Raw genomic sequence first — 18,710 nt, forward strand, 5'->3', positions numbered from 1 at the left:
CCATGTGAGCCTAATTCTTTCCCAAGACTGAAGCATATGGCTTGTCACTGTGTTTTTAAATAAGGACATTCAGGTGTAGTTGTAGCTGAGAAAAATTCTGGAGGATTTCATGCTTTGTTTTGCTTGAAACCAGGTGTTATCTTTCACTCAAATTCTAGGACAGATATTAAACAAGGAAATACAGTAGCTTGGTGGGCTGGCAGAGTCTTTAAATTCTTCACATCATCTGGATACAATCACCTCATCCTTACAGATCTGTGATTTGCCATCAGCTTTTCAGAATAATTTCAGCCATTACAGTTCATTACCTACACACTCTGATTCATTGCTGAGAATAGTATTCCTGACAAATATTCCAATATTCTTAAAGTATAATAAGTTTGGGGAAGACTGCAGTTAGGGCAACTTAAAAAAAATGCCAGATATTTTTTATATACATGTGATTTATGAGCACAAACAACTGAAAATCAAAGTGAGTTTTATTCCCATAGGAAAGGAATTTCTCTCATATATAGTATCACTGAGATAGTATAATTGCAATGTTAATTCTCAAATTGCTTTAGTTCTGAACCTCAAAAATAAATATCCTGAGACACAAATCAGGATTAGGTCACATGGGGAGTTGAACAAAGAGGCTGAATGAGGATTCAAGCATTCAGCAAACGCAGCCAAGATCACCTGATCTAGTGTTGGTAATAATCCCACTTCAAACGGGAGGCTGGACCAGGTTTAGCCTGACAGAGATCCTACAGAGAGCCCTCCCAAGCACCATTCCTATTATTCTATCCATTCTAACATGTTTTAACAGTTAAAACAGCCCTAGGATCATAAAGACTAACATTAAATATTGTATCTGAAAAGCATTAACCCTCTCAAAGGGAGACCAAAATGGAAAACGTAAAAAAACCTCGCTCTTACATAATCATAACAAACTGGAGGGGCAAAAAATCAAACATCCTATTCAAATGAAGTCATGCAGCATCTCAATATTAAGGAAAGGACAAGAGAATTCAATCACAATTAAACTGCTTTATTAGTATCAACTCATCTTTAATCAGTACTTCAATTCCATTTTAATTCCAGCAATGATTACAACAAAATGAAGATATGCTTTTAGTGCAGAAAAGTTTAATTAACTGATCTTGGACACGCTGCAGCCAGCAAGTCTGGACAAAGAGAACTGAGAAGGTTGTAATGCACATCAGCTTGTAGGAAACACAGTGACACAGCACGTATTGCCATCACTGGGATCCCAACACTGGGATCCCATCTTAAAAACAGGAAAGCAACTGGCCAAGCAGTTCATGGAGGAAGAAATAAAAAGCAACATGTGCTATGGAAATTAATGAACTGGATTGTTAACCCAGTAGATCTTAATGAATTGCAACTGTGCCTGGCAAGGCAGACTGTAAATTAAAAGTTAAGGAGAAAGTTCCTTTGACAAATCTTGGAACAAATTTCAGTTGGATTTAGTATCAAACTTACAATCCCAGACGTACCTATAGCTCACAGTCCAAGCCTCATCTGTTTCATGTATTCATCTGTCAAAACTGTCTGCTAATAGAAAAAAGGATACTGGTGTAAAATTGGAAGTCGAATGTAGAAATTAACTAACTATAAATTCTGAATAGAATTTTAGACTTTATAATTTAGAGACTAGTGCTGTTAAAAAAAAAAAAGTTTCTGAAATTACTTTGTGCATTCTGACTTCCTGGGGAATACAGTTTGCCTGACTTTTTTTCTGAATCATATTGTAATACCTATGCTTAGGAAAACATTAACCAGTAACCTGCTTTCTCACTCAGTCTTTCTCACTGGCTCTGCTTTCCACTGATTCATGAGACCCTTTAACAAGTAAATGAAAAAAAATCATAACATGCTTGGGCACACAGAACACCACCTCGATAAAATCTGCAGTATTAGTATCTCTGGGAAGCAAAATAACAAGGATTAAACAGACTAACCACACAGAACACACAGAAAGGACAACTGGCAAGACTTAACAGATCTGCTACATAGGATATGGAAACAAGACTTAACAGATCTGTGCTTAGGATATGGGAACAAACATGTTTAAGAAGTCAGTTACTGTACCAGCAATCCTCAGTGCAAGCTTCCCTGAGATTACTAGAGGGGTTTGCACACAACCAGTTTAAGGTGACCTTCATTTCCTGCTTCATGGTACCACACTTGTATGTTTGTAAAAAAATTTCCACTGGTTTAGCTAAATTTAGACACATCCTTCAAATCAGTTAAGCTGGTGCAACACTTGTATTGCCTTAGAGCAGAATTTTTCCTGCAGTAGTTTCAGTGTGTTAAACAAATAAACGTTCAGTTGCTTTCCAATTTTGTGATTCATGACTTCTCCACAACACCTCCAAAACTTATTAGGAGGAAGACCAATGCATTTCGGGAAGATCAAGCTTCACAGATTGCATCTCCATACAAACAGTTCTCTTCCATTGCTAGAAGTCATTATTGTCATAACTAGGCATGTTTCCAAACACAGCCCCTTCTCTCCAGTGAAACCAGCTCAGGTTTTACGTCCCCATTTTGTGCCAAGAAAAGTGACTGACCAGAGAGAAAAATGCTTCATAGATCAGATTCAGCCTACGATTACTGAATGAACTGTACTTATTTTAGAAAAACTCCCATATTACCCCTGTAAGGAATATTACTTTAGCAATGCATAGAAAATCACTAACAAGGGATCTAAACACTATAATTCATTCAACACAGCAAATGAATGACAACATACTTGGGATCTCTTTATGAAATTCATCACCATATTGAACACAAACATTAGAGCTAGATGAAACCGCACATTTTTGAACGCAATACTATTTGCTTTTCCTGAAGTTAAAAAAAAAAATTTAAAAAATCAACATTTCTTCAGCTATACATTTATCCAGCCCCTACTAGGATTTAAATACAGCATCTCCATTAATTGAATCCTACTGAGAGAGGTTTGATGAAGTTTAGTGTGACGCACACGCTCCTACACCAACACCAGATTCCTTTTTAGGTTCTTCTGGATTTATTTGCCCCTTTTCTTTTAGCATCATCTCTGTAAAGTCTTTCCTGACTTCTTCTAACAGCCCTGGCTTGAAAATAACATCCAGTGCTGTCATTGCCAGAGCTTTTGCTGTGCGCAAAGCATAGAACTGAGCAGTCTGTGACCCTGCAGAAAACAAAGTAAGAGGAATTTCAGGTTAGATTACTAATATTAAACGACTAGCTTACTGCATAAGGGCATAGTCTGTAAAATAAGAACTTAAAGTTTCAATGGCAAGAACAGTTTCTTAACAATCTACTTGTATGAAGTATATGCCCATTTTCTCATGCCTCAAAACAGCTTTTCACATGCAAGTACTTAATTTTCTGATACTGATATAAACAACTAAGACTGAAAACAGGAAAATGAGTGTTCACATTTTGCTTTTTAGACAATGTGGAGTTTTATCCAGCTAGTACTGTTATGTTTCCAAACACTGTGCTCTAGGAGTAAAAATTTTATCTTTTGGCTCATGTTTAGAAATTCTTCTGAATATGCTGCTTGGGATAATCCCTCTAATTTCTTGTGTTTAGATGGTATACCAAGTCAGGTTTTTCATATGAGAAGTGATCATCCTTCCCACATACGTTTAACTTTAGACACAAACCCAGAAATTCTACATTTGTCAGCTTTTTCTGCAACTCTACTATTAACGTAGTTAAACAGTTTCGTGCTCCATATTCAGCTCAAATCCCATCATGCTTGACAAAAGCAACCTTATTTTTATAATGTATTCACACATGCAGCCCATTTCATATCTAGTATTTACACTTTTCAACACTATACATACAAAGCTACATTATACGCAGTACCTCTGAATACCACAGAAACATATGGGAAATTTAATTCTCTGTAATTTGAAACATTCTCTATTTCTAGGTTTGCTGTAGTGAAGAGTCAGCAAGCAGCCTCTACAATGTATAAGCGTTCAAAATTATAGACCTTTAACCTTTTTCACTTTCACTCACCTGCAGCTTCTGTGTACTGCTCAGTATGATTCAACGCATCAGAGCCAATATAAAAATAAGGATGAAGCCCAGGGACCACAAATGTAACATTTCCAAAGTCTGTGGAACCTAGAAGGAGCATGGAGATTTTTCTTCATGAACAAGTGTTGGACAGTTCTGAATGCTGTTAAGAAAATGCCTGAAAGACATTATCTCCTGCTCATATCTCAAACAGAATATCCTTTGCCCCAAATAACAAAATAAAAGCATTTCTAATGAGTCATTATCCATATAAATACCTCCCATCTCCAAGGTGCTTTCCCTAACTAGTCATTTCCAGATATTGCTCTCCAGTGTGCTTCTGATCAAGGATCAGTTCCAGACTGCCAGGAAGATGTATCAGCATGTTCCTAATCCCTTTACTGTTATTTTTTTATCAAGCATCTCCCAATAGTAAACTGCTAATTATGAAAACAATGAAACAATGAAAGCTGCAAACCCTGACATTTCTGGCAGTTCAGCAATTTTCCTGTTACAGCCCTTAAAACTAGGCCCAGAACTTCCCAATTCTCACCAATATGTAAACATTCAGGATTAGACAGAGGACTCTGAAGTAGAAACAATCTATCTTTAAACAAAACTAGACTGAGGACAACTGTTTTTCCCCCCCATGCCCTTTGATTCTTCTCAGTTATGGAAATCTTAACAGCACAAGCACTCCCGAAATAAAATCAGAACTAAACTCCAGACAAAATGTTAGTGCTTTTCAGATATAAAAAAAAAACCCTGCTGCAGATTTTAATGATGATTCTTTCATGTCTGACTAGCACTTTCATTATGTTATCTAGTGATAGGATCTATCTCACAGTACTGCCTTATCTATTGAATGATACCATTCCAGAGTAGTAGATCCTTCATAGTAAATCATCCAAGAGTCAACAACTACATCCCAAGTGCCTTCTTTTTTTTTTACCCATACAAGCAATCCACTCATTTATTGTTAAAATGACATTTTGAAGCTGGAGAAATCAACATACTAGTTATTGGGATATCCAGATATCACAGGAAGTCATAGCAGGGAAAAATTGGGATGATAATTAAGATTCTCAACTAACTATTTTCAGGTCAGAGATGCAAGGATTTATTTCTATAGCAATTTGTTTCTATACTACAAAATGACCGTTCCAAAGATTTAAAATTATTTGTATCAGGTAGCCTCCACATCATGATACTTTGTGGAGAGAAGATACTGCTAATGCCTTAAGATTTAATAATAAAATGATTAAAGAATACAGATTTCACTTGGAAGCATATAGTTATTAAGAGTGAGTCCACAGAGCCTACATTATGAGGACAAGAGTTTGCTATTTGCTCTGCTTACGGACAATGGAAGAAGCAAGACTTGTCCAAAAACATCTTTTCCGATAAATCCATTATGCATTCGAAGAAAACCCAAGTCTTGGCACAGCAACAAGTTATTTGAATTTCCAGTAGTCTACACTCCTGATTCACTCTTTGGTCAACCTGGATAGACAAACCAGAAGTCCAGAAGTTCTGCATACTCCAGGCTAAACCAAGAGTTTTAGACTTGCCTTACTAAGTCCTAATACATGAACTACTGGAAAGACTGTGCTGCCCTTTTCCCTGCTCCTAATTAGTGAATGAAACATCAGAAATGTCAGTGCATCACAGCTCTCAGTCACATAAAATTCCAGTTTACAAATTATTTTTGCTGAATAGAGGGATTTAAACTGGGAATTTTCTAGTAATATGGAGAGCCAAAATCCAGGCAGCTTCTAATAAAAATGTGACAGTCAAATTCTCTGACAGAAAAAATGTCCTTTAGTGGTAATAACCTAGATGCATGTTCACAACATCAGGTGTTCCAATGGCTTCCACACAAACATCTGAAACTGTATGCTTGCCAGACACATACAGATCAAGATTCCTTCTAGAAGTATAAATAACTGCAGCTGCAATATACAGAATTCTGCACTATCTTCAACAGGGAGGTATTGGGACCTTCATCCACTCAAAAACATATCCTGACGCTGATACCGAAGCCTCTTCAAGTCACTGAATATTTATTTAATAGAAGTCAGCATTACCACAAACATGAATGGAGGGGAAAATACAAAAGATTCCAGGAAACACTTATATACAGTCCCAACCTTCAAGAGCGGCATTTTCAAAGCATACTGGCTCCTTCTTAATATTGCCTGTGTCGGTCTCGTGCACAGGGAGCCAATGAACCCCATGAATGCTAAAAACATCAGTTATCACAAGTGTGGGTACCTCATCTAAGGCTTGCTCAACTAAGCCATCTTCTTTGGGAGGTTATTTGCATCCCCTAGTAAAGCTGCCCTACCGCCGGTAGGAGGAGAAACAGGTCATGGCACCTGGTCCAAACTAACTCAGTTTCACGTTATTTATGTCACCCTGGCTGTGTGCCCAGTGAGCGGAGCGGGCACAAGGCACACTCGGAGCAGTGTGATTTGATGTGCTCAAGAGACTCTTTGCAACACTTAGCTGCCTAGAGCGATACCTGTGAGCAGACCGATACCAATACCCATGTAGAGGTGGCAGCGAGTTTGCTCATCTGTTTACGACTTTTCTGCTGCACAGACATGGAGAAGCAACTGAGCTATCTTCCTTCCCTTTCAACAGAAGAAACTGATATCCTAAAAGAAAACATTGAAAACCGTATGAAAACTAAACAGAAATAGAGGTCTTGAAAAAGATGACACAAAACACTCAACACCCCCTCCCCAAAAAAAGGGTAGCATACAAAGTTCCCCTCCTATGGCACTGGAGATTGTGCTTTGTATCACTCCTGAATTCCCACTGCAAAAAATTCAGAGAAGCTGTGGAAAGAAAATTCAGTAAAACCTACTGCATTGCAAGATAAAAACACAATTGCTCAAGCACATTTTGACATTTGACAAGCAATTCAAGGACGGAACAGGCATATGGGAAGTTCTGGTCTAAGCAAGTCAATGGTTAACATTTAGCAAATCATGTAACTTACACATGAAAGCCCCATTACAAGTGGGTGTCTGTGCTAAGTTTACTTGGAGTCCTCTGAACAAAAGCAAGATCCTCAATATTCACATCACTCTTAATACAAGGGTTTAAAAGAAGCAACTAGCAGATCTCCAGAAAGCTGCACTACAGTAAACATTCTAAGTTTCCTCAGCCCCTTTCTTTGGCTAAACCAGCAAAGCAATAAAATCTTATTTGTACTGCATCAAAAAAAAAAAAAAAAAGAAATCTGCCTTTAGTTATAATTTGTTTTTAAACACAAGACAATGAACCAGTTGAAAAAAATATGATTAATTTGAAAGAGAAGTAAGAAGCAGAAAAAAACCCTCCACAATGCCATGGGACATCTCTCATGTCCCCCCCAGAAATGTCTGGAAAGATCTTTTCCTAAACACCAAGGTTATCCAAACTCCAAATATAATCTGCATTTAATATAGAGAAGATAAATACCACAGTCAAACTAATTAGAGTAACTTTTTACCAAGAAAAGTATTTTCTTTCTAAGAGAAAAGCCATTAGCATAAGTGGAGTAAAAATGTCCATACACAGAGTTATGGTGAGTAGTGAAGGCTAAAAGTATGAGCAACAGTTAAGACTTGAACAGAGCTCCTGCTGAACACTGTGGAAAAAAAACCCTGTTAAGTATAATGAGAAATCCACCCAAGCATTCCCATTCCTGTTACAGCTCTGAGACCAAGAAAGTTCAATCATTTGAGACACAGTCAAGACCCAAAAGTAAACACCTACTTGAACAGCACCCTTTGGAAAACTAATCTGTTGAACTCACGAACTAAAATTAGAGACCTGTTAATGAAAAGATTAAATTATGGTGAGATGCTTAAACTTCCATTTATAAATCCCTCAAAAGATTCCCTCTGAAATATTTGTTACATTCTATTAGATTTGTTTACATGTAAGCTTGTAAAATACTATAAAACAAGGTTCCTAGAAATGAAGTCTCATCCCCATGCGCAGGAAACAAGGATTCTGTATTTCAAAGCCACAGAATGAAACACAATTCATTACACAATCTCATGTTCTCAGTAAGACAGTTCTTAGCTCTCCAACCTTTCCCCCAACCAAACTGATTACTACTGGAAATATTTTCAGAACTATTATCAGAAAATGATTAATGCTTTTCTTACCTGTTCTCAGCTTCTACAACAAATACAAAAAACACAGGCCAGAGATACAAACCTTTTACAGAACTTCACTTTTGTAATTTGGCTTTTTCTCCTGACCAAACTGTGTTTAACCTAGCTCTATTTCGTTGCTTTACACACTCTAGGGTTGATCAACCTAAGCTTCAGTCATAATAAAAAACACAGACGGAGTTACCTGACAAACCATTCAAGATAGCATCTTCTGATATAAATTCTATTCCAAGCTTCTTTCCATTCTCCTTGTAAATATGCTGGAGGCTCTTATTTGGAAGCACGTTGTAGTAATCATTTTCACCACCTTTTATTTCCACCTAAACAAAAAAAAAAAAACAAATTAATTTTTCTCCAACATAAGCCAGTTCAGTGTAAACAATCTAAAGGCAAGAAAAAAACCCTACGTAACCATACATCAAGCCCAAGGCAGAACAGACATAAATGCTAAGTTCCTTTCAAAAATACAACATTCTGCCAAATATTACCCTTGATCAAAACACAGCTGGCATTCTGTTCAGCTTGCACTAGACAGTCAAATTCCAGAAGCAAGGATGTCACAATTTTCTCCAAAAATAGGAAACAAGCATTTCCTGTAACAGTGTCTAATGATTCCTACTGCAGGCACTATTAAACTACACAGAAATCAATTTAGGCTTTTACCAAATTCTATTTTACCTTTGTTTAGCACACTTCCAATAACTACAGCCACGTTGATGAAGTGACTTCACGCAGGCGAGAAGTTTGAAAACAAATGGGGAAAAAAACTATCAATGTCAAATTTCAAGAGATTTTAACTTTCATTCTGCATAAAGTACACTTTCTGAAACCCTTTCCTAAACAGAGTGAGAAGGCACAGTAGGAAAACAGCATCTAATGCCTCAAATAGACTATAACACCGACAAACTCACATTCACATACACCATATCTATTTGTTTTGATGAGCACATATGTTCTTTTCATAGCTCTATTAGTCATAAAGTTGTAACTACAGACTAGGTAAAACCACTCACCTTAGCAATACAATGCAAGGACGTCATAACCAGCTAGAGGAGACATATCTCCATTTACTAAAAGCAAAAAAAAAAAGTGGGAATGCTAACTGAAAAAAATCACTCAATTTTTCGCATTTGATTGCTACGTGAGCCTGCTGTTCAATGGGGCAAAGGATCTAGTGACAAAGAAAATGGCAAAGAAGAAAAAAAGACAAAACACCCAATACCTGTTTTGCTTGTCCCTACCAGTAAGGTTTGCCATCAAGCCTCCCAGGTCTCTGAACCTGGCAGCACTGCCTGTAGGATAGAAACATCACCCACAGCAAAACAAAAAAAAACCTGTGGGGCACTTAAGGAAATCGTATGTACATGGGATTAGGAAGGATGCATCCAAGGACGCAGAGTAAGACGGAAGCAGAAATGCAATCTGGGAGCTATCGCTTTCTAAGTGCCATTGAAACAGAGGAATTCTCCAGCTCACTGAAAAAGAGCTAAAGGTCATATCCACCTTGAAGGGTCAAGAGGAGGATCTTGAAAATTACAGATTGGTCAGACTGCCCTATCCTCAAGTTCCCAGAGGGATTACAGACCAAATAAATCCTCCTAAGACCCACATCCAGGCTCATGAATCACAAGGCGATCATGCATACACTCATGGAAGAGCAAACAGTGCATGACCAAGCTTAGCTTTTCATGACAACACGTCTGGCTCAGGCGACACGAGACACGCAAACTCCATGTTATAATCAGTGGCACAAAAATCCACATCGCTGCCTGTTACCTTAGCAGTCATCTGTAACCAATACTGGTGCCCTTACTGTTTCAATATTTCTATTATTTGATGTAGACAACTCCTGTGAGACCACATCTGGTGCTACGTTCATTTGTGCTCCTCCAGTCAAGACTGGAGCTATGTGAGAGCTAGGCCAGCAGAAGGCCATCAAGATGATTAGGGTGGAGAACATGACCTACAAGGACAGGCTGAAAGAACTAGATTTGTTGAGCCTTCAGAACAGCAGGTTAGTGGGACATCTTATTGCTGTCCACAGTTATCACATGGGGATGGTACAGAGAAGACAGAACCAGACTTCTTGAGGTCAAAGTGATGTGCCAAGAGGCAACAAAGGGAATCCCCATTAGATGCAACAGAATCGCAGAATGGTTGATGCTGGAACGCACCTATGGAGATCATCTTGCCCAATTCCCCTGCTCAATCAGAGTCACCTAGAGCTGGTTGTCCAGAACCACATCAAAGCAGAATTTGAATATCTCCAAGGATGGAAACACCACAGTCTCTCCAGGTAACTTGTGCTAGTGCTTGTCACAGCATAAACACTAGGAAAACCCTTGTTCACCATGAGGTGAACCTCACCTGCTGAGAGAGGTTGCGGAATTGCAGCTTTGGAAGTACTCAGAAGTCCACATGGCACTCAGCAATCTGCTCTGAACATAGGATTAGACCAAAAGACCTCTGGAGGTCTCTCCCAACTGAGATTCTTCTAGGATTCTGCAGCATTCTGTTTATAAATCAAAGCTTGCTTTCATGACACAAAGCAACAGAACAGCAAACAGTATCACAGTAATTTAGATTTACTTTGGCTAAACATCATGCAGACAAATAATGCAAGCTTCAATTCCTATTCTGCTCTGTGTAATAGAAACACAAGACAATTAATATATTCTTACTTCGCATCCTGTGGCCAGTGCTGCAGATTTGAAGCAGTTCTCAACCTTCTCTGTCAGAACAGAAAGTTCTTTCATTGAAGGTGCACGCAGGTAAAACTCCAGCTCAGTGTAAGAAGGAATGATGTTAGGTTTCACACCACCATTTTTTATTACACCTGCAGAAAGGGAAAAGTTGTGTTATCAGTGTTAAATGCAATAACTTGACCTTCCGCCCTGTCATGAAACTCCTTGGTTGAAAGGAAAAGAATGAAACATCAGATGACCATGAAATACAGAGAATTACACTATGGGACAAAGTTTCTTCATCACATCAGATTAGGTGGAACACATACGTGTTTTTCAGCACAATTTCACTGCATTCTTTGGTTAGACATCTGTTATAAATCTGGCAACAAGCCAAACTAGCATTTCTAATTAATCCCCTGAAATTCAATTCATCAGAGTCCTAAACCAATCCAGCTGCCAGTAAGAAAAAAATTGCTATAAAGGCTAACTTGGATTCCAACTTCTAAACATTTCCTCAGCTAGAACACTTCCAACTTACTTTGTGAGCTTGGAGAAAAATTAAGTTGCATTTCTCAGCAGTACTAGAGTAAAGTGTGTTGCAGTGCACAGAAAGTTCATTAGATGCCTCATAGTAATTCTTCCGAAATACGGGAATGTATAATATATGTATTTTTGTTCACAAGTACAGTTTGAGTTGAAAGTGCTCCCTCAAGGAAATGTGTGATAACTACATATTTTTTAATTGCAGCATCACAGGTATTACCATAAAAGACAATAATATTTAGATATTTCAACAATAAAACACTATAGAGCCCGATTCTACATTAGATTTTAAGGCATTGACAGCTAGGTGCTTTCAACAGGCTGCTTCTCTGGCCTCCTACCATCAGTTCATGTATGTGGGAGAAGATCTGTTTTCTGCAGAACCTGAGAAACTCTCTACCTTAAGTGGAAATACTGCTGGAATGTACTGATGTGTGGCACTGAGGCCTGAAGAGACAACACTACCAGGATGCAAGTGGGCAACAAAACTTTACTTTTGGTGCTGAAAACCTCTTGTGAGCTCCACCTCAGGAAAAACCTTTCCAGTCTCAAATACAGTCAAAATAAAAAACAAAGTGCTGAATTAATTCAGTATTTGTCTATAACAAAAGGAACAGCTCAGATGAGAGGGACAGACATCACAGGAAAGGAACCAGTGAGTAAGTAATCGTGCAAATTTTCATGACACATACCGTAATAGGCTTTCTCAAAACAAGTAGCTTCATGAGTAAACAACTTTCATCTGTCTAGTCCAGCACATTCGTAAATGGAACTGGATAGAGTCTGAGTCTGTCTACAGTTAAATTTCAAAGCAACTGCAATATGGACTGTACAGCAGACCTAGATTAAAAGTAGGCTGCCTAAACAGTACAAGCAGCAGCCAATTTGCCCTTCTGGAGGGAAACCTTGGGCTTTTTTACAACCTGTTTAGTATACAACTTTTTGAACAGGAAAAAACTCTACATTCCTGTTTTTCAAGAAGGCAACATTTACTCCACTCATAAGCAGGGAAGAAAGGTAATATCAAAATCTCAGAGGAACTCAAACCAACAGTATTTCAGTACATGGAACATTAGTTAGAAATCCTAGACTTCAAACAAGGGAAATTAGCTTTTGTTAGTGGGTTAACACTACAATTTTTAGGATCACTTAATTTAGCCACTGGTTATACTGCAAGTCTGCAACACAAGACCTCCAACACACTGTTGTAAAGAAAGCATTCCTAAAATTAAATCTCATTCTGTGTGCTTATACTTTCCCTGAAGTATTTTAAATATTTCCAATTTGAAAGCCAGGTTTATGACAGCAGTTTTATCGACACAGTAATTTCAGTTTTGCTGTCGTTCAGGAAGTATTATCTGTAGGAAGCTTGTTTGGATACTTAGTTTTTTTGCCAACATTACCCATGCAGCCTTTAGGAACTATGAAGAAAGCAGTACTTAGGGGTTTAGGTTTAGATTCAACAGAAGACTTAGGCACCTCCAAGCTTAAACCTGCAACACATGCATTTCAGACACCAAAACTCATAGTTATGTGCCTTGTTTCCTACAGAGCAATAGCATGGAGAGGCTATGCCTACTGTCTGAAATTCTTCTGGGTATGCTGCACAGCACAACTGCAAACAGCTTCATCTAGAGCCAAAATGATTAGGACTCTATCTAGATATCCTGGAGAGAAATACACACTTGTATTACATACAGCACAAGCAACCAAGACATGCAATAGTTAGCTCAGAACTTTTGGAAGGGTTTTAAGCTTATAAACAGCTCTACATTCAGAAGTCTTGTAGAATTGGTAAAGTGTATTAATTTCAACTTGGAAAAAGTTGTGTTGGGTGTAATAAGGAAACCTGGGTTTATAGCTAAAGGGTAGCTTCACCTCAAATGAAACTTTTGATGATGATGATACATGACACTGAGGGAGAACAAGTCAAGGTCAGTGCAAAATGACCTTTCTAATCCAAAACCTACTAGATATTAAATATTAGAATCCAGTCAACATCTAGTAAATTGGGCTACTAACCAGAGCTATAAGCTTGCGCCATCACTTGTTTTTTGTACTTCAGCAAATGAACTTCACTCCAGACCACTACACCTTTCCCATAAATGCCATCTAACTAATGGAATACCTATTATAAAAAGTGATGCAGTAATACTTCACTTTTTAGAAATGTTTAATCTTACACCTTTGCAAAAACAAATAGATTAAGGATTCAAGGCCATGTACCAAAATAAACTTGGCACTTTTTTCTTCCTCTCTAAACTGCAACTCCAAGTGCAAAGACTCAAAATTTGTCTTGCCTCTACCTAGGTACCAGAGTCCTCTTTTGAATCTGATCTATGAGCATATTTTCAGCAGTTAGTTCTGAACACCGACATACCATTTAAATGAAATGGTGTTATTTCATAATATTTGAAGTGACTATACTAATTTAGGGCATTAATGCAATACTTTGAAATATGTGATATCCTAAGTTAGTACTTCAACAGCCTAAACTCTTACTTGCTGGACATTAGATTTAAAGATGATCTCACCATGAACTCTCCAGGTTGGTTTCATTTGCTGTCTTAAAACAGACAGATTGTTGTACGCAAGAACAGCAGCATCTAATGCATTAACTCCTTCCCAAGGATAAGCAGCAGCATGAGAAGCTTTCCCATAGTATTTCACAGTCACACTAGGAAACAAAAGGCATTGCTTATTTGTTTTTTGTTCACTGAAAAAAAAAACCCTAAAAGAAAAAGGTTCCTTTTGTTCACACCAAACTTATGTTTTGTGCAGCAGAACACCAAACAATTTACCTGGCACTAGACTGTTGCGTAGTTAAACTCTCTCTGAGTGCAGAAAAATGCTGAAAGATTTCTAGAAAACCAATAAAATAGAATGATGTCAAGAGCCAGTCAGGCAAGAATGCTACTGGTAACATACCACTACACAGCCTTTTCCTGAAGAGTATAGGTACATATATTAATTACATTTCTCCAATTTTTTTTACATTGCCTGACTGTTCTGAGACTTAAAGTTACTAACACTCTTCTCAGAGAACAACAAACCCTTTTCTCTGACTCAAAATTAGAAGCTGACTGTCCTAATTATAGTCAAATAAAACGTGTACAGTAAGGCAGCAAAAGCACGTAAGATCACACACAACCCATGTCTAACTACCAAAAGCCGAGTTCTACAAGTATAGTAATGGCATAGCCTAGCATTAAATACACATTATTATGCTACAGCAAGGATGTTCTTCTCCTGCACACCTCAAAAAAGGTGGTAGAAAGGCTTGCAACAAGGAGGAAATCTAGTGCAAGGGTTATCCTCCAATTTCATAGAAGTCACCTAAACACATCCAGTAAGAATTCATGTTTTGCTTCATCTGAGGGCTATTTTTATTAGCCTTACAAAATAACACTTTGGATTATATGAAAACTCTTTACACAAAAGAAAAATACTAAATACTGACAACTACATAAGGTCTTACTATTATAAAATACACAAATATTATTTTACGAATAGTAGAGATTTTAACTCAATCAGTTTGTACTCCATACCCACTCCTTTACACAAAAAACTCCTATCTTCGAGCTCAAAGGCTCCCCTCCACCCTGGCACGCACAACCTGCCTCTTGCTCAGCCACGGTAACTTGCTTGTTCCTCTGTTGCACGAATTCCAACTTAACCAGTTATCCTCAACTGACCCCTCATGCTCGGAACCACGACACAGCTGTAAGTTAATATGAGTACTTAAATACTTGATAGCAAAGAGGGGCCACAATGGAGTGCACTGTTGCAGCAGGAAATATCTACTACTACTGGAGCAACTCAAACAAAGTACGCCCTTTTCCATCCTCCTTCATCCTCGAAGACAACCATAGATCCCTTTCTCTAAAGTATGAGTTTTATTTAATTTATTTTAATCTTTTTAAAATTTATTATCACTAAGAAATCAATATAAAAAAACTTATCCGTTAACATCACAAGTATTAGGCTGCAACCCCTCAAAACAATCCACAAAGATCCCTCGACATTCTCCAAAAAATGGGAAGAAAGCGAAATACAGCAGAATGTCATGTTGCAATATTTTTTTTTCCACAAGAAACATGTGTTTCTTATCAAAAAAAAAGTTCTTTCAGCATTCCTTTTCTTGTACTTCTACTGCTACGTTAATGTCACAGAGTCTCAGAAAAACCCAAGAGATTTTGCAGAGTAACAACACCCTAAGCCAGTTTAAGAATACCAGCAGAAGAATGTAGATCCTGTTTGACCAACAATAGGCTGATTAAGTGAAGGATAAGTGAATAAGAATCAGCAAACTTTGGAATGTGTTCACCAGTTATCCCACTATGCTAATCTCACTTCGGGCACAAGCCAGCTTTCACAGTTGCAGATACAGTTACACTAGCAATTCAGTGATCACCTGTCCTTAAACTCCTTGGGAACAATCCAAGATAAATATGAACTGGCAAAACTGTCTTTGTACCTCTGGAATCTCATCATTACATAAAACATGACACAAACTGAGTATTTTAAGGTTTTGAAGATAGTAAGTTATTTCACTCAGAACTTCAATTTCGTGCCTCCTCCATGGTTTAAAGGCTATCTGGGACTTGCATCCTACAGCAGACCATCACCTCTGAAGAGAGGCTTCCAAATCTTACTGTATGAAACTCAAAAGGCTACCTACCGCAAGCAGAAAAGCAAAACTACCAATGAAAACTGAATCTTGAACATTATAAATTCAATCTTAAGGTACAGCAACGAAAAGGCAAGCTGGGCCAAGTCTTGAAGGAGATTATGGAAACACAATAAAGGAATATAGCAGAGAGCTGGCCACATAATAAAGACTAGGTGTTGCTAACCTTGTCTTTTTTGCCATAAAATCTGGCAGTAACAGAAGCAAATTATCCACTGGAAAGAGCTCTGACAAAAGGAAAATGCCCAAGAACATCGGAGCGGGATGGTAGCACAAGCAAGCTGAAAACAGTTCTCAGTACATCAAGTCAGAAATTACAAGAAAAGCAGTTATTTAAATATTACAGAATGTAGTCAGAGACTTGAAAAGTAATACTTGAAAAACCTGTTGCATTGGAGGGAGGTTACCAGTGGGGTCTCTGCAAGGAAAGATCCTAGGATCAAGAATCATTAGTAGCAGTGACATAAAACGTAGTAACAAAACCTGCCGATACGCATTGCTGGGACACCATGGAGAAAAAAGCTTATAAGAGCAAAAGAAGAAGAGCATGGCCTTACAGCTGGCAGAGCAAGAAAAGGATGACGCTCGAAAGTATTTTTTAAAAAATCACATATTTAAAGACTAAGCGTTTGTATAAGAGTTGATTGCTTGAAAACGACTGAGCAGGAAATCCCAAACATGCCAGCTATCTCCAAAAATACAAGGAAACACTATGGTGCCTGCATCAGCTGAGTAAGGTCTAAGGAAACTGCATCTCATGTACTGTGTACAATTCTAGGTATGCACACCCAGCAAGGTGTACTTCAACACAAGACAAGTGACTCCGAGTACAAACGAGCAAGTGCTGTCACTAAAAAGAAGACAAGACATAATTTCCAAAGAGTTATACGGCTAGCTGGCAAAAAAGGCAGCTGTGTCAGGGTAGGACTGCTGTCTTGATGTAAACTGAGGCCCAGGAAAGCCAAGAACTACTGTGGATCAAAAAAAAAAGTCGATGCGAGAGTTAATACACACAACATGGCCATGACCCTTCCAATTTAGGGTGGAAGTTAATATGGATTCAAACTGCAGTCAAGCTTAGCTGGTCAGATCTTTTCAAAAGCAGGAGAGCAAACCTGAAACACTTTCCAAAATGATTAAAATGCAGAGGATTACATGATCTGGCACTAGGAAAGCATGGAACTATGATTCTTGAGACCCTCCAGTTGCACCTTCAAATTCTATTTTTATTTTAACTGATGGGATAATCACATGGATGTTTAAAAGGAAACGCTAAGAAACACCAGAACACAGAATCGATTTTGGGGACACACATGCAAGATTATCCCAGAGCAGTCAGGGGTTTTGGCACTGTGCTGAACACTGCACTTTAGAAGAGCGGCTCAGAGTGCCACTCAGTACCAGTGACCTGGCTCCTTAGCTGACTGCAAATACTTTGTCTGAAGGGCATCTGCAAGGTCCCCGTGTTCAGACACTACCAAAGCAGGCGTTCTACTGAGGGAGGGCACGAAGGGCTAATAACAAACCACCTCTTTCCACCTGACCCCACTCACTCACTCGTGCTCAGCCACATCGGGCAGGTAAGCCGCGTTTTCCTGCGAGGGGTGCGCCATGAAAACCACATCCAGGCCATCGAACGCTCCAGCCTTTATCAAGTCGATTTTGCCTCCTCCCTGCTCCTCCGCGGGCGTCCCCAGCACCGTGACCTGCAGCACAGACGCACACAGAGGGTCAGGGGCAGCCAGAAGGGGGACTCCGCCGCCTCCATCGGGAAGGCTCCCACCTGCACGGGCGCGGGCTCCGCCAGGCTCTCCAGGGCGGCCTTCAGCGCCAGCGCGGCGCCGGCTCCCACCTCGGCGATGAGGTTGTGCCCGCAGGCGTGCCCGAGCCCGGGCAGCGCGTCGTACTCGCACAGGAAGGCGATGCGGAGCGGGTCCCGCGGGCCCTGCGGGGCGGCCGCGCCCCAGTCGGCGCGGAACGCCGTGCCCAGCTTGTAGCGCGGCTGCACGGCCCAGGCGGCGCCGGGCAGGTCCCCGCCGCAGAAAAAGCGGGTCAGGGTGTCGTGCGCCTGGTGCTCCGCGTACGCCAGCTCGGGGCGGCTCCAGATGTCGCGGCTCAGCGCGCCCAGACGCGCCGCGTTCAGATCCACGCTCTCGCACGCCCGCTGCTTCAGCGCCTCCAGCGCGGCGAGGCCGCCCTGCGGCTCCATGAGCACCTGGCGGAGCACCTGCCGCGGTACCGCAGCCGACACCACACCCGCCTACCCCTGCCCTCCGGCGGGAGGCCGGCGCGGCCGCCTCGTTTTATCGCCTCCGCCGCGCCGCGGGGTGCGCTGGGAAGTGTAGTCCGTCACGCTGTGCCGGCCCGCAGGCTGCGCCCGGCCAGAACTCGCCGCCCCAGCGCGCCTAGCGCGGCGCCCCCGGAGTTTGGCGGGCCCGCCCGTATCCCGAGGCGGGCGCTGCTCGGTGCTGGAGCCCGCCGCGTTCCCTGGTTTAGGTCCCGGTGTGTTCTGGTTTAACCCCAGCCGGCAGCCGAGCCCGCACAGCCCCTCGCTCACTCCCCCACCAGCAGGACCGGGGCAGAATCGGAAGG

The 18,710-nt window shown here is 40.2% G+C and overlaps 1 protein-coding gene across 2 annotated transcripts; it reads right to left on the reverse strand.

The window, feature by feature from the left end:
- Positions 1-1,015: 1,015 nt before the first annotated feature.
- On the reverse strand, positions 1,016-18,345 carry PM20D2 (peptidase M20 domain containing 2). 2 transcript variants are annotated; one of them, XR_003572614.1, is made up of 8 exons: positions 17,902-18,345; positions 17,676-17,824; positions 13,963-14,105; positions 10,880-11,034; positions 8,383-8,518; positions 6,548-6,683; positions 4,024-4,131; positions 3,162-3,181 (listed from the first exon to the last, which is right to left on the reverse strand). XR_003572614.1 is itself a non-coding variant. In XM_027896267.1 (7 exons), exons 1-7 carry the CDS (start codon positions 18,325-18,327, stop codon positions 2,979-2,981), a joined length of 1,320 nt encoding a protein of 439 aa, XP_027752068.1. In that variant the 5' UTR covers positions 18,328-18,345; the 3' UTR covers positions 1,016-2,978. The 2 variants fall into 2 exon arrangements, 1 of the variants encoding a protein (XP_027752068.1); XM_027896267.1 differs by lacking the exon at positions 6,548-6,683 and having other exon boundaries at positions 1,016-3,181.
- Between the last annotated feature and the right edge of the window lie 365 nt (positions 18,346-18,710).

This window comes from Empidonax traillii, unplaced genomic scaffold (genome assembly GCF_003031625.1).
Source record: "Empidonax traillii isolate 1590-97213 ecotype Southwest subspecies unplaced genomic scaffold, ASM303162v1 scaffold491:size805508, whole genome shotgun sequence".
NCBI lineage: Eukaryota > Metazoa > Chordata > Aves > Passeriformes > Tyrannidae > Empidonax > Empidonax traillii.

What these genes read in the sequence shown, in the direction of transcription:
- PM20D2 (XM_027896267.1), bottom strand. Translation starts at nt 18,327, where the DNA reads ATGGAGCCGCAGGGCGGCCTCGCCGCGCTGGAGGCGCTGAAGCAGCGG. An exon ending in CGGAGCCCGCGCCCGTGCAG is followed by an intron (nt 17,825 to 17,901) that starts GTGGGAGCCTTC and finishes TCTGTGCTGCAG; the next exon opens with GTCACGGTGCTGGGGACGCC. An exon ending in CACTGGCCACAGGATGCGAA is followed by an intron (nt 8,519 to 10,879) that starts GTAAGAATATAT and finishes TTTTTTGTTTAG; the next exon opens with GTGGAAATAAAAGGTGGTGA.